Source organism: Hemiscyllium ocellatum, chromosome 24 (assembly GCF_020745735.1).
Source record: "Hemiscyllium ocellatum isolate sHemOce1 chromosome 24, sHemOce1.pat.X.cur, whole genome shotgun sequence".
In the NCBI taxonomy this organism is placed as follows: Eukaryota; Metazoa; Chordata; class Chondrichthyes; order Orectolobiformes; family Hemiscylliidae; genus Hemiscyllium; species Hemiscyllium ocellatum.
Window position 1 is genome coordinate 48657185 of NC_083424.1, and position 13121 is coordinate 48670305.

Below are 13121 nucleotides of genomic sequence, written 5' to 3' on the forward strand. Positions count from 1 at the left end.
GGGTGGTGCTGGGGCTGGGGACAAAGCAGCAAAGAGTGCAATAGGTAAATTGTGGTGGGGATGGAGGTGATAGGTCAGGGAGGAGGGTGGGGGAAGGTAGCAAAGAGTACAATGGGTAAATGGAGGTGGGGATGAAGGTGATAGATCAGAGAGCAGGGTGGAATAGACAGGTGGGAAGGGAGATTGGCAGGTAGGGCAGATCATGAGGACAGTGCTGAGCTGGAAGTTTGGAACTGGGGTAAGGTGGAGCGAGGGGAAATGAGGAAACTGGTCCACACTGATGCCCTGTGGTTGAAGTGCTCTGAGGTGGTAGATGAGGCGTTCTTCCTCCAGGTGTCGGGTGGTGAGGGAGTGGTGGCGGAGGAGGCCCAGGACTTGCATGTCCCTGGCAGAGTGGGAGGGGACATTGAAATGTTAGCTCACAGGGAGATGGGTTGATTGGTGCGGGTGTCCTGGAGATGTTCCCCAAAGCACTCTGTGAGGAGGCAATGTAGGGGAGACTGTGTCAGGAGAAACTGATACAACAAATGACATTGATGGATGTGCAGGTGAAATTCTGATGGATGTGAAAGGCTCCTTTGGGGCCTTGGCTGGAGGTGAGGGAGGAGATGTGGGCGCAGATTTGCAATTCCTGCTGTAGCAGGGGAAGGTGCCAGGACAGAAGGGTGGGTTGGTTGGGGCGCATGAACCTAATCAGGTAGTTTTTGCGGAATGTGGAAAACGGTGGTGAGGGAAATATGTCTCTGGTGGTGGGGTCCATTTGGAGGTGACAGAAATGTCGGCGGATGATGTGGTTTATGCAAAGGTTGGTAAGTTGAAAGGTGAGGACCAGGGGGTGCTGTCCTTGTTTCGGTTGGAGAGGCGGGGTTTGAGGGCAGAGGTGCGGGATGTGGATGAGATGCATTGTAGGACATCTTCAACCATGCGATCTCTAAAGTAGGAGGCTATCTGGTGTGTTCTGTGGTGGAACTGGTCCTCCTGTGAGCAGATACGGCAGAGGCAGAGGAATTGGGAATACTGGATGGCATTTTTGCAGGAGGTCTGGTTGGAAGAAGTGTAATCCAGGTAGCTGTGGGAGACAGTGGGTTTGTAAACAAAGTCAGTGTCAAGTCGGTCATCATAAATGGAGATGCAGAGGTTCAGGATAGTGTTTTTCCCCACTGGTTACATCCCCTTTCACCTCACTGAAATTCACACTGACAATTCTTGCCTTTTGTCCCTTGCCATTTTTCACAAATAAACAAAACATGATAGTATGATTAATGATCCTTTAAAGGTCACCTTATTCCTCAGAATTAGATATTGCATGGCTCCTCTTCCTTTGCCCACGGGTGCAGGCTGGTGTAATTGGCAAACACGTGGCAAGTGTAAATTGAGGCAAAAATGTCAACTGGGGTACTCTAGTAGCAAAAAGAAAGAAGGCCCATGGAGGAGCAGAGCTACCTGGTGGAGCATGTAGGCAACTCGTTGAAGGCAGAAGAGCAGTGTGGGAAAGTCATTATTAAACTACAAGGCATAGGTTTGGGGTGAGAAGGGAAAGATTTAAAAGGGACTTAATTGGCAATTTTGTCATGTAGAGTGTGGTGCGTGTACCAAAACAGCTGGCAGAGGAAGTGTGGAGGATGGGACAGTTATAATATTTTAAGCACATCTGGATGGGTATTTGAATAGGAAGGATTTCGAGGGATATTGTTCAAGTGTCGATAAAGGGGATTAGATTCACTCAGGACATCTTTACGACTTTGACCGAAGGGTCTGTTTCTATGCTGCACATCTCTATGGCGGTAAGACAAAAATATTAATAACAAAGGCTCCATAGACATATGCACAAAGTACAACATCAAGGTGTCACAGCGAATTTTCAAAAAACAGAACTTCATGCTCAACTAGCATTGTGCCCAGTTCTGAGTACCACGAATTTGGAAGAATCTCAATTCACTCTGGATTGCACAGAAAACTTTATATGAATGGTTCTAGTGACGTGTGACTTCTGTTACGTGAATGGATTTAAGAAGCTGGGGTTTTTCAATGAATAGACAAATTTCAAACGAGATTGCTTTGACGCATTCGAAATGATGAGGAAATCAAAAGGGTAGCTATGGTGAAATATTGCTGCCATGAGTTAAAATCTGAAATACTATTTTTAATGTGAATTGAAAAGAAGCAAAAGTGGCATGAGAAAAACTGTATTTTATTCAATGACTGATTAAGATATCTGCTGCAATGTTTGATATTGTGATTGATACAAATTTAATCCTAAATCTCAATAGGGAACTGGGTAACTTTTAAAGAGATGTATTTGCAAGGCTACTGGGCAAGAATGGTGCAGTCAATTCTCGCTGAGTTACTCTTGTGGACGACCTGATGGATACGATGGTCCAAATGGCCTTGTTCTGTTCTGTTATTATTCAATGATACTCTAACATCATTGACATTGGTTATACCTGGACCCAGTTAGACATGCAACAAATTTTATGTATGCACAGAGACAGGGAAGGGGATTTTGTGGGACGAAATACAAATGAAGAACGCCTATGGCACAAGAGGGTAAATGTAAACTGACCAAGAGAAGGGAGTTGATCCAAGGCAGCTGGAATGTTAGAGAGGCTCGGTGTCTCGCACTATTGTCTCAGAGTGCCACGGACACAGGTGAGATTCCAATCTTGGGCAAAAGTTTGGAGTTTTAGTATTCTTCCAATGTCTGCGTGGCTTTCTTCCGTGTGCTCTAAAGATGTGCAGGCTCAGCGGAATAGCCACGGGAAATGCAAGGTTGCAAGGATAGTGTGGGATGCTCTACTGAGGGTTGGTGTGGACTTGATGGGACGAATGGACCGTTTCCACACTAATGGGTTCTAAGATTCCACATATGGTCATACAATACAGATGAGGCTGTTGGGCTTATCAAATCGACATCACCAAAAATAAAGTAATACATCAACTCCTCCTCCTCACCTGCACAAGTTCATGTGCTTTAATGTTATGATGATTCATCTGGGTAATTCAAGATAGAGGACAGGAAAAAGTTGTGGCTATGAGAGCTGTTCCTTTTTTGAGGTATTTTATGCATTGGAGGTGATTTCTTGGAATTCCTGGTGCAGCAATTACTGTTCTTTATGCTGTTGCATTGTTTTGAAACGTTGCAGGACAAAAGGTCTAAACAACGGCACTTTAAAAAAGAGGAGGACAGACAAAGCCATCATCTGACCACATCATCAGAGAAAGAAACCTATACTGCTATCTGACACAGCAGTGAATCTGCATAGTTACTGTCTTTGCTGCTTGAGTTCAAGTATCTCTGGACATTGGAGTGCATCCAGGAAACATTAACATACAGCAAAATTGACAGCTGATTATGGAGAATCATTGTGGGAGAGCTCACAGCACAGGAACTGGTAAGTGCATCGTTTACAAGGATAGCCTTGGTGTAAATCTACAATAGTGAGAAGAATGGTTTCCTTCTTGATTATGTGTTTTATTTAGATCTCTGTCTCATTTAACTTTTAGAAGTATAATCCAGAAGTATGAAGTTAGGCTGGAGCATTTTCTTAGCGCAATAAGATGATGTCATTTTCTGGGTCTGTAGATTGTAAAGGTGGCCTTTTCGGAGAGAAATGTACTCTTGCTATCAGATATGGGAAATTAGGGAGAGTTCCCATGTTGCTAATGATTATGTATGCGGAAGTATCTTTGGTTGCAAATCTTATCACATGGCATGGATCAGGTGAAGCATCAGTTAGAGGCAATAAGAAATTTACTAGAGCTAGGAGATGTACTGGATGGCAGTTATAGGAAAGGCGAAAAGCTGCAGATACAATCAGGCAGATGGGTTAACTCCAGGAAAGGTAGGAGGGAGTGAGAGGCAGTGCAGGAGTCTGCAGGGGTGATCTACATCTCAAACAAGTATGCTGTTTTGGAAAATGCAGGGGGGCGGGGTGGAGGTGATGGACTCTCAGTGGAATGTAACACGAACAGCTAAGTTTCTGGTCCTGAGAATGGCTCTAATTTAATGAAGGATACGTCGGGTTCCAAGCAATCGATTATGGTAGGGGGTTGGCTAGTCAGAGGCACAGACAGATGTCTCTGCGGTCAGCTGTGAAAAATCAGAGTGTTGTGTTACCTCGCTGTTGTCATGATCAAGGATATCTCAGAGAGGGTACAGAACGTTCTCAACCTGGACAGGGACCAGCAGGTGGTCGCTATACACATGGGAACTAACGACTTAGGAAGGGAAAAGAATGAGATTTTGAAGGGAGAATGTAGAAAGTTTGGCAGGAATTTAAAAAGGATGTCCTCGAGTGTAGTAATATCTGGATGACTCCTGGTTCTATGAGCAAGTGAGAGTAAGAATAGGATGATAGAGTAGATGAATTCATGGCTGAGGAAGTGGTGCAGGGAAGAAGGGTTCACATTTTTGGAACACTGGAATTTCTTCGGGACAGAAGTGACTTGAAGAAGAATGGACTGCATCTGAATTGCCAGGGGAGAAATGTATACTGGCAGGGAGAGTTGGTAGAGCTACTCTGGAGAATGTAAACCAGTAAGTTGTGGGTAGGGTGGGGCGGAAAATAGTGAGGAAAGACATCAATTTCAGATTGGGACAGTTGGGAAACGGAGTGAGTCAAACAGTCAGGGCAGGCAGCAACAAAGCAGAGAGCAAGGTATGACAGATTAATTAAACTGCATTTATTTCAATGAAAGAAGCCTAACCGGTGAGACAGATGAACTCAGGGAAAGGTTAGGAACATGGGACTAGGATATCATAGCAATTACACAGACGTGGCTCAGGGATGGACAGGGCTGGCAGCTAAATGTTCCAGAATACAATGCTATAGCAATGATAGAAAGGGGAGCAAGAGAGGACGAGTGATAATATTTTTGTTAAGGGATAGAATTTGGGTGGCTCCGAGAAATACGAAAGGAATAGTCGCATTATTTGGATTATATTATAGACTCCACCCCCCCTCCCCCCAGGAGTCTGCAAAACATTGAGAAACACATTTGTAAGGAGATGTCACTTATCAGTTCGAACAATAGGGTGGTTATGGTAGGCGATTTTAACTTTCCAAATATAGACTGGGACTGCCACAGTGTTTAGGGTTTAGATGGAGAACAATTTATTAAATGTGTACAAGAAAATGTTTTGATTCAATATGTGGATGTACCTAGTAGAGAAACTGCAAAACCTGACATACTCTTGGGAAATAAGGCAGGGCAGGTGACCGAGGTGTCAGATGTGGAGCACTTTGGGGCCAACGACCATATGTCTATTACTTTTCAAATAACAATGGAAAAGCATGGACTGGATCAAAGAGTTGCAGTTCTAAATTGGAAGAACGCCAATTTTGGTGATATTGGGATCGAACTTTCAAACCTTGACTGGGAGCAGACATTCAAAGGTATTAGGGATAAAATGGTAACTAGGAAGTGAATATGGTGGTTCAAAGCAAGACAGCCTTTGTGTGGACCCAGAAGAGATGAGGTTGTTACTAAACGAGTATTTTGAATCAGTGTTTACTACAGAAAAGATACAGAATGTGGGGCAACAGATGATGATATCTTGAGAAATGTCCATTTTACGAGAAAGAGGTGTTGGATGTTTTAAAATGCATAAAAGTAGACAAATCTCCAGGACCTGATCAGGCATACCCTAGAACTCTATAGGAAGCTAGTGAAGTGATTGCTGGATCCCTTGCTGAGATATTTGCTTCATCGATAGTCACAGGTGAGGTGCCAGAAAACTGGAAGTTGGCTAACATGGTGCCACTATTTAAGAAAGGTAGTAAGGAAAAGCCTTACTACTGAAATCGATGGTGGGCAAGTTGTTGGAGGGAATCCTGAGGGACAGTGGTGGGCAAGATGTTGGTGGAAATCCTGAGGGACAGGATTTACATGCATTTGGAAAGGCAAGGACTGATTAGGGGTAGTCAACATGGCTTTGTGCATAGGAAATCATTTCTGACGAACTTGATTGAGTTTTTTGAATAGGCAACAAACATGGATGACGGCAGAGTGGTGGACATGATCTGTATGGATTTAAATCTGTCTGACGAACTTGATTGAGTTTTTTGAATAGGTAACAAACATGGATGACGGCAGAGTGGTGGACATGATATGTATGGATAATCAACAACCCTGAGGGTTCACATCAGAGGATGAGCCTAGGTTTTCAGGAGATATCAACAATATCAAACATGTCATATTGCTGACTTTTTAAAATGTATTTCATTTGTTATGTTAAGGGAAACAGGCAAATAATTAGTCTACATTTCAGAGCAAAGTTCAAGCAAGGAAGGGTCTGTAATTTTCCAAGACTGTCGATTCCCTAAATGTGGCAATTGATCGCTTGCATGTTGCTTTGCAAATTCTGATTAAAAAACAACCTCAACGATCTCAGCAGGTGGACCTTTCAATCTCAAAATGTTCGCATTACAGATGCTTCATCATTTTCTTTGGCAAGGCGAATGCTGTGTAGTGATTTGATAAAAGTTTTCAAAATCATGAAGTGTCGTACAGAACTAATAATGCGAAATACTTTCACTTGCAAAAATGCCGAAAACCACAGGGCACCATCTTAAAGTGTTTTGCAAAAGAAAGAAACGAGATGCAAAGAAACTAAAACCCATTCACACAGCAAATAGTCGTAGAGTCATAGACATCTACAGCACAGAAAAGGTCCTTCAGCCGATTGAGTCTCTACCTGTGAAATGATCCACCTGCTTTTATCTCATTTAGCAGCATATGGCCTGTAGCCTTATATGCTTTGGCATCACTAGTGTGCCATCTAAATACTTAAATGATACGAGGTTTTCGGTTTCTGACATCCTTACAGGCAGTGAGTTCCAGATTCCCACCAACCTCAGAATGAAACAAAATATTTTCTCAGATTTCCTCTAAACCTCCTGCCTCTTAGCGTGTTTGAGATGGACTGTCTGCAATTTTGTGGAAACAGGCTTGACTGAAACATTCAAGAGGACATTGTTTGTTAATTTAAGTAGAAGGAATGAGCAGGGAAAACGTGGTAAGGGAATGGCAAGCACTAAGTCAAAATGCCCAGACAGCCAAAGGCAGACACCATTGGTTGAATGGCTTCCTCCTACACCATTCCTATGCTGCAGTCCATAGTATATGAAATATCATTCAGATAATTATTCGTGATAATACACAACGTGGTGAAAATTGTTGCAATACTTCTTGAATTTTTTGGAACAAGCTTCACACAACTCATTTACTCTTTACATTTGGCATTAGGCATTTGAGTGACAAAGTCTGTTTTATGCATTCCTATTTTATTGTATCAAAACCAACAATGCGTCGTGGCGGTAATGCATTCTCTTTCAAGATGCACGACAGGAACTCTTAAAGGTTCCAACAACAGCAGCTCCCAAGTCACATATTGCTCACATTAGAACCAAAAAAAGGAAGGCGTGAAGGAACAGCATCATCTGCAAGTTTCCCTCCAAGTCGCGGTTGTGATTTTAGAGCTACACATGCAGGTTAAAGGAAAATGTGATCGCCATTGTGCAATGCCCTAAGTTAGAATTTGCCCGAAAATCTGCAAAAGTAGTTGACCAATAAGTTTGCCAAGAGACAGTCTAAGATGGCAGAGGGTTTTAGTGCCCAATGCTATCTTGATTCCACTGGTAAGTGCAAATGAGTACCTTCTGGTAATTGTGGACAGACGTGTGTAAGTCAAGTGGCAGTGTTACCCCCCCAACCCCCCTTCAGCTGACAGTCCTATTCGACTGATATAAATTAATAGTTTTGATGATGATGCTCGCACAAACATTTGTATTTCTCAGCCAACTTGATTCTATGCTATTGAATGCTATCACTCAATGCTACCACTCCCAGTGTTTCTTTTGATCTTGAGTGCGATCTCATTTTTCTGCTGGCTGCTTAATATTTTGGAGCTGTCAATTAATTGAATCATGCATTGCCTTTTTCTCTGGATTCCTCCATATGACGCTGAGGTATAAAGACATTACTGTCATTACAACGCTCTGCACTCTAATTCCTAACTGGGCCAGCATCCTTCACTGTTTTCATTGGATTCACGTTGTTGATTACTCCTCTGCGTACGCAACGATCGAGGAAACCTTACTGGTCCAATCACCAGGAATTTCCAGGAGTCACTGGATGTTCCAAGAAGCTGGACCATAAAGGATTAATGTAATCCTGTTGGTTACACACGATAATCGTGCAATTTATGAAAGAGCATTTAGGACCCAGAGAAATTCACGAACTACGTTACATAGTCTTGTTAGGACGTCAGTTCTTTGCTACAACTCCTGTGCACTTTCCCAATTTGACAAGCAGACATTTAATTGTCAGTGTCAATACAATAAGCTAAAAAAAACCCAGCATTTTCTGGAGTCCAAAGTACTATGCCCATTGTGCAAGGGTAATGGTGACAGAATCTTAACGCCATTGATTTAACAATCCATCGGCTCAAGACAAGTTTCTGCCAACAGAGTTCAAATCCCGACAACGTACCTTCTTGTGGAATTACAACTCAATTGGTAAACTCTCGAACTGAAAATATCATTGATAGTTGGGAACACATGTCTATTACAATAATATCCTCCAGAGAAGGAAAACCTATCTGGTTTGGCCTACTCGTGAAACCAGATCTATGGAAATGCGGTGTGTTCTCAGCAACCGAATGAAATAGCTGAACAATCGATTAGGGATTGTTCTCTTCCCAATAAAGAATAAGTAAATAAAATGTACAAAATTGTCATTAGGTTCACGATAGCCTTGAATGCCCGTTCTTTCTGAATTTCTGTCTATTAAACAGCTGGCTTACATCACAAACGAAGGAGCATATCACCTTCTCCTCATCTATCAGCTGGTAAGCGCTGACGATCTCTAGCTGCAATATGGTATCCGGCCACTAGGTGGTAATATTGTATCATATATGTTTTAGATTAGATTAAATTCCCTACAGTGCGGAAACAGGCCTTTACATTTTTTAGATTAGACTAGACTTACAGTGTGGAAACAGGCCCTTCGGCCCAACAAGTCCACACCGACCTGCCGAAGCGCAACCCACCCATACCCCTACATTTACCCCTTACCTAACACTATGGGCAATTTAGCTTGGCCAATTCACCTGACCCGCACATCTTTGTGACTGTGGGAGGAAACCGGAGCACCCGGAGGAAACCCACGCAGACACGGGGAGAACGTGCAAACTCCACACAGTCAATCGCCTGAGTCGGGAATTGAACCCGAGTCTACAGGCGCTGTGAGGCAGCAGTGCTAACCACTGTGCCACCGTGCCGCCCAAATGTTTTTTATAACACTCCCCAATATGCCCCATACCCCTCAGATTAGATTAGACTTACAGTGTGGAAACAGGCCCTTCGGCCCAACAAGTCCACACCGACCCTCCATGTTTGTCAAGGGTATGTGAAAGATCTCTTTGAAAATCCTCCTGTAAAATGCATACCATTTACAATGTCCAAACCACGAAAATAGCACATTTATATTAAGACTAGCTATAATTCTTTACTTAAACTTTTTGATGTTTCATGAATTGTCCACAGCTCCGTTGCTTAAATTTGGTCCATAAAACCTCAAAGATACCTAAAACATGTGTTAGACCGCATGACATTGAATCAATAAGTAACGATGAGACATTAGTACCACCTTGCGTGTTCAACAATTCATTATTACATTGTATCGGAAGTTGCAGAGTTTCGACGTCAAATGTCCAATATGATCGTATCATCTCTACGCTTGCTCGCTAATTATTACTCCTTCATTAATAAGCGCAATAATATACTTCAATGGGAGCTAACTGGTGTATTTTGATATTAAACGTTGCCCCATATTGCTAACTCCATTCACAGGTACCAGTTAATGTTTTAAAGAGAGCACATTTGGCAATTGCACATTCATAACGGAAGCGTTGACCCATCTTCACTGCCACCGTGCTAAGTGGGAGGATTTTGAATACTTTCAGTAACCCAAGACTGAGCAGTCGTGAGACATTATGTCCTTTCGTCAGCAGCAAAATCGTATTCAACAAAAATCTTTAACTTCTGGTCTACCATATCCCTTACTCAGCCATTACCATCAATTCTGTTTCAATGCAGAACGTGGAAGACCAAACCCGGAGCAGCACCATACATATTTAAAATTAAAACATCAGCATGGTGAAGTTACAACACAGAATTACTTGCATACCAACTAACTGAAACGGCATGTGATGAACCAACAATGGATCAGATGCAAATTCTGCCGTCCTGCCACTATCAATTGTGAATGGTAGTGGACTGTTAAACAATTCAGTGGACGGAAAGGCTGATCAACTATTCCCAATGTTCTGGATGTAAGGTTCATCACTGCGTTGGAAGGTTAGCTTTCAGACCTTTCGCCACCATACTGGATAACATCATCAGTGAGCACACCACCCCCACCCCCCCCCCCCCCCACCTCCCCTCCCCCTCCCCCCTTCCCTCCCAGTGAAACGCTGGTTTTACGTCCCACTTTCTTTTTATGCATTTAGGTTTGCTTGGGTTGGTGATATCATTTCCTGTGTTGAAATCAAACCTTCCGGCTCAGTGAGCAAACTTACATCCAGAAACTCAACCTGAGCTACAAATCTACTTAGAACTCACTAATTTCCAATCTTACTGTTAAAAGAGCCCATGCATCAGTGTAACAGAGAAGGCTGAAGCATTTGCAACAATCTTCAGTCAATAGTGCCATGTTGGCAATCCAACTTGGCCTCCTTCAAAGGTTCCCAGCATCACAGATCCCAGTCTTCAGCCTCTTCAATTCACCCTACGTGATTTTAAGAAACGATTGATGGCACTAGATATTGAAACTGCTATTGACACTGTCAACATTCCTGCGATAGTACAGGAGAGTTGTGCTCCAGAGCTGGCTGTACACCGACGCAAGCAATTCCTGAGCAGTTGCAGTTCTGGCATCCAGTTAACAACGTGGAAAATCACCTGATCCACAGGGATAAGTGCAGAACGAATCCAACACAATCGAAGTCCAAGCAATTTACTCTCAGTCATCAGAAAAGTGATGGAAAGAGTCATCGACAGTATTAGCAAAGGATACCTGATTCGCATTAAGCTGCAGATTGACACTTGGTTTCTGTAGGATACTTTCAGCTCAATTTCGTGCCAGGAGGCCTGGGTTCAAGTTCCGTTTGCTCTAGACCTGTATAATAACATCGAAGGAGAGATTAATTAGAATGCATTTAAAAAATCGGTTTCAGTTCGATCACATGGGCACTGATCTTATTGCAACCGAGTCATAAACATGGCCAGAAAACCTGAACTTGAGAGGGGGAGTGAGAGTAAGTATCTCTGATATCGAGACAACATTTGGTCCATTCCTCCAATAAATCTAGAAATGGGCAGAAAACTCTCAGTCATTTTAGGTCATATCTAACACAAAGACCAACGGTTGTGCTGCTGGGCGATCAATAGTCTCAATTCCAGACATCTCTGAGGAGTTCCTCAGTAGTTCCTCCAAGTCCTACTGTAGGCCCAAACAACTTCCATTGCTTCATTAATGACCTTACTTCTAGCTTGAAGCTATAAATGTGGATGTTCAATGATAATTTCACAATGTTCAACACCCAACTCACACAACGTCTCAAATACTGATACGTGTCCATATGTACCAAGATCCAACCAAATGATAATTGGCAAGAGACATTCACAGAGCAGCAATGCCAGGAAGTGACATTTCCCACTTATTCAATAATCTGTTGAATGCCGTTAACCATAAATTGAACTGGACAAACTGTGGCTATAAGAGTAACTCAGAACCTCGGAAATTTGCAGCAATTAACTCATCTCCTAACTCCCAAAATCTGCCAACCATTCACAAAGCACGAGGCAGGCATTTATGGAATGCTCTCGATTTGCGTGGATAAGTGAAGGCTCAATAGCACTCAAGAAGCTCCATGCCATCCAGAAAAAGCGACCTGTTTGACTGGCACTTCATTCAGTATCTCCAAATTGCACACATCTAACCACAGATGATCAGGGACAGCATTGTCCATCATCTACCAGATGCACTGCAGTGACCCATCAAGGCTCCGTCGTCAGCACCTTGCAGAACAGATGTCTCAATCATTCAGAAGACCTAGAAGATTAAGGCCAGCATATGCATCGAAATATCACAAGCTGCAAGATTTCCTCTGTGTCAAACCAATCCTAAATTGGAACTATCTATCGCTGTATCAAAGTCCTGATCTCCCTTCCCAATAACACTGTGGGTATATCTACATCACCAGCTCCCTTTATCCAACTCCCACAACCACATAAAGAACATTGTTTGAAGGAGATGACTCACCAACCCCTCGGCGAAAGTGAGCACTGCAGATGCTGGAGATTAGAGTCAAGTGTATGGTGCTGGAAAGGCACAAGTCAGGCAGCATCCGAGGAGCAGGAAAATCGACGTTTGAGGCCTTTAATCAGCATCACCTTGTCAAGAGAAATTGGGAACATGCGATAATGCTTGGCTTATTCATTAGTGCATATCTCCCCCCGAAAGTGTGGATATGTTTGTTTTATATATGTGTGTATGTTTGTTTGTGTGCATACACACATCATAAAGATTTACTAAGTACACATGAAGAACTGCAGAAATGCAAAACATTTATCCCTGTTCAGCAAAAAAAATGTATCTGACATCTACAGGCTAAACAGCTAAACGTCAGCAGTTGGAAAACATTTGGTAACACCAGTTTGGCATAGCATTCTTAGGCACGCGGCAAAATCGGGATTTATGGGTGAAAACCAACAAGGACTTATTAAAGCGAAATTGTGTTTAACAAGCTTGATTTAGTGAAACGCTAAGGAAAGTTTCTGAATAGTGAGCATTTGATGATTGTGACTGGAGTTGTAAACATACCGTTTCACTGAGTACTGTGTAATAAACGTGGTAGCTAAAATGAACTGAATTCGCTTACAGGGGAGCTGTTCAATATTTAACTAAACGACAAAAATCAGAGAACCATGGTAAGTGGTTTTTTTCTCAGGCTTGCGTCAGCATGTGCTGCTCTAACTCCAGAAATGAGTGATGAAGTAATTGTGCTCCTGTCCTAATGGACTGTTGGCGTGGAAATGCGGGCATTTTTTAAAAAA

At 42.7% G+C, this 13121-nt stretch overlaps 1 gene segment (V, D, J or C); it reads left to right on the forward strand.

The window, feature by feature from the left end:
- The first annotated feature begins 1425 nt into the window (after positions 1-1425).
- LOC132827240 (Ig heavy chain C region-like) overlaps positions 1426-13121 on the forward strand; it is a 64777-nt gene continuing 53081 nt past the window's right edge. The window contains 2 exon segments of the C gene segment in view: positions 1426-1526; positions 8798-8851. Coding sequence covers positions 1426-1526; positions 8798-8851 — 155 coding nt within the window.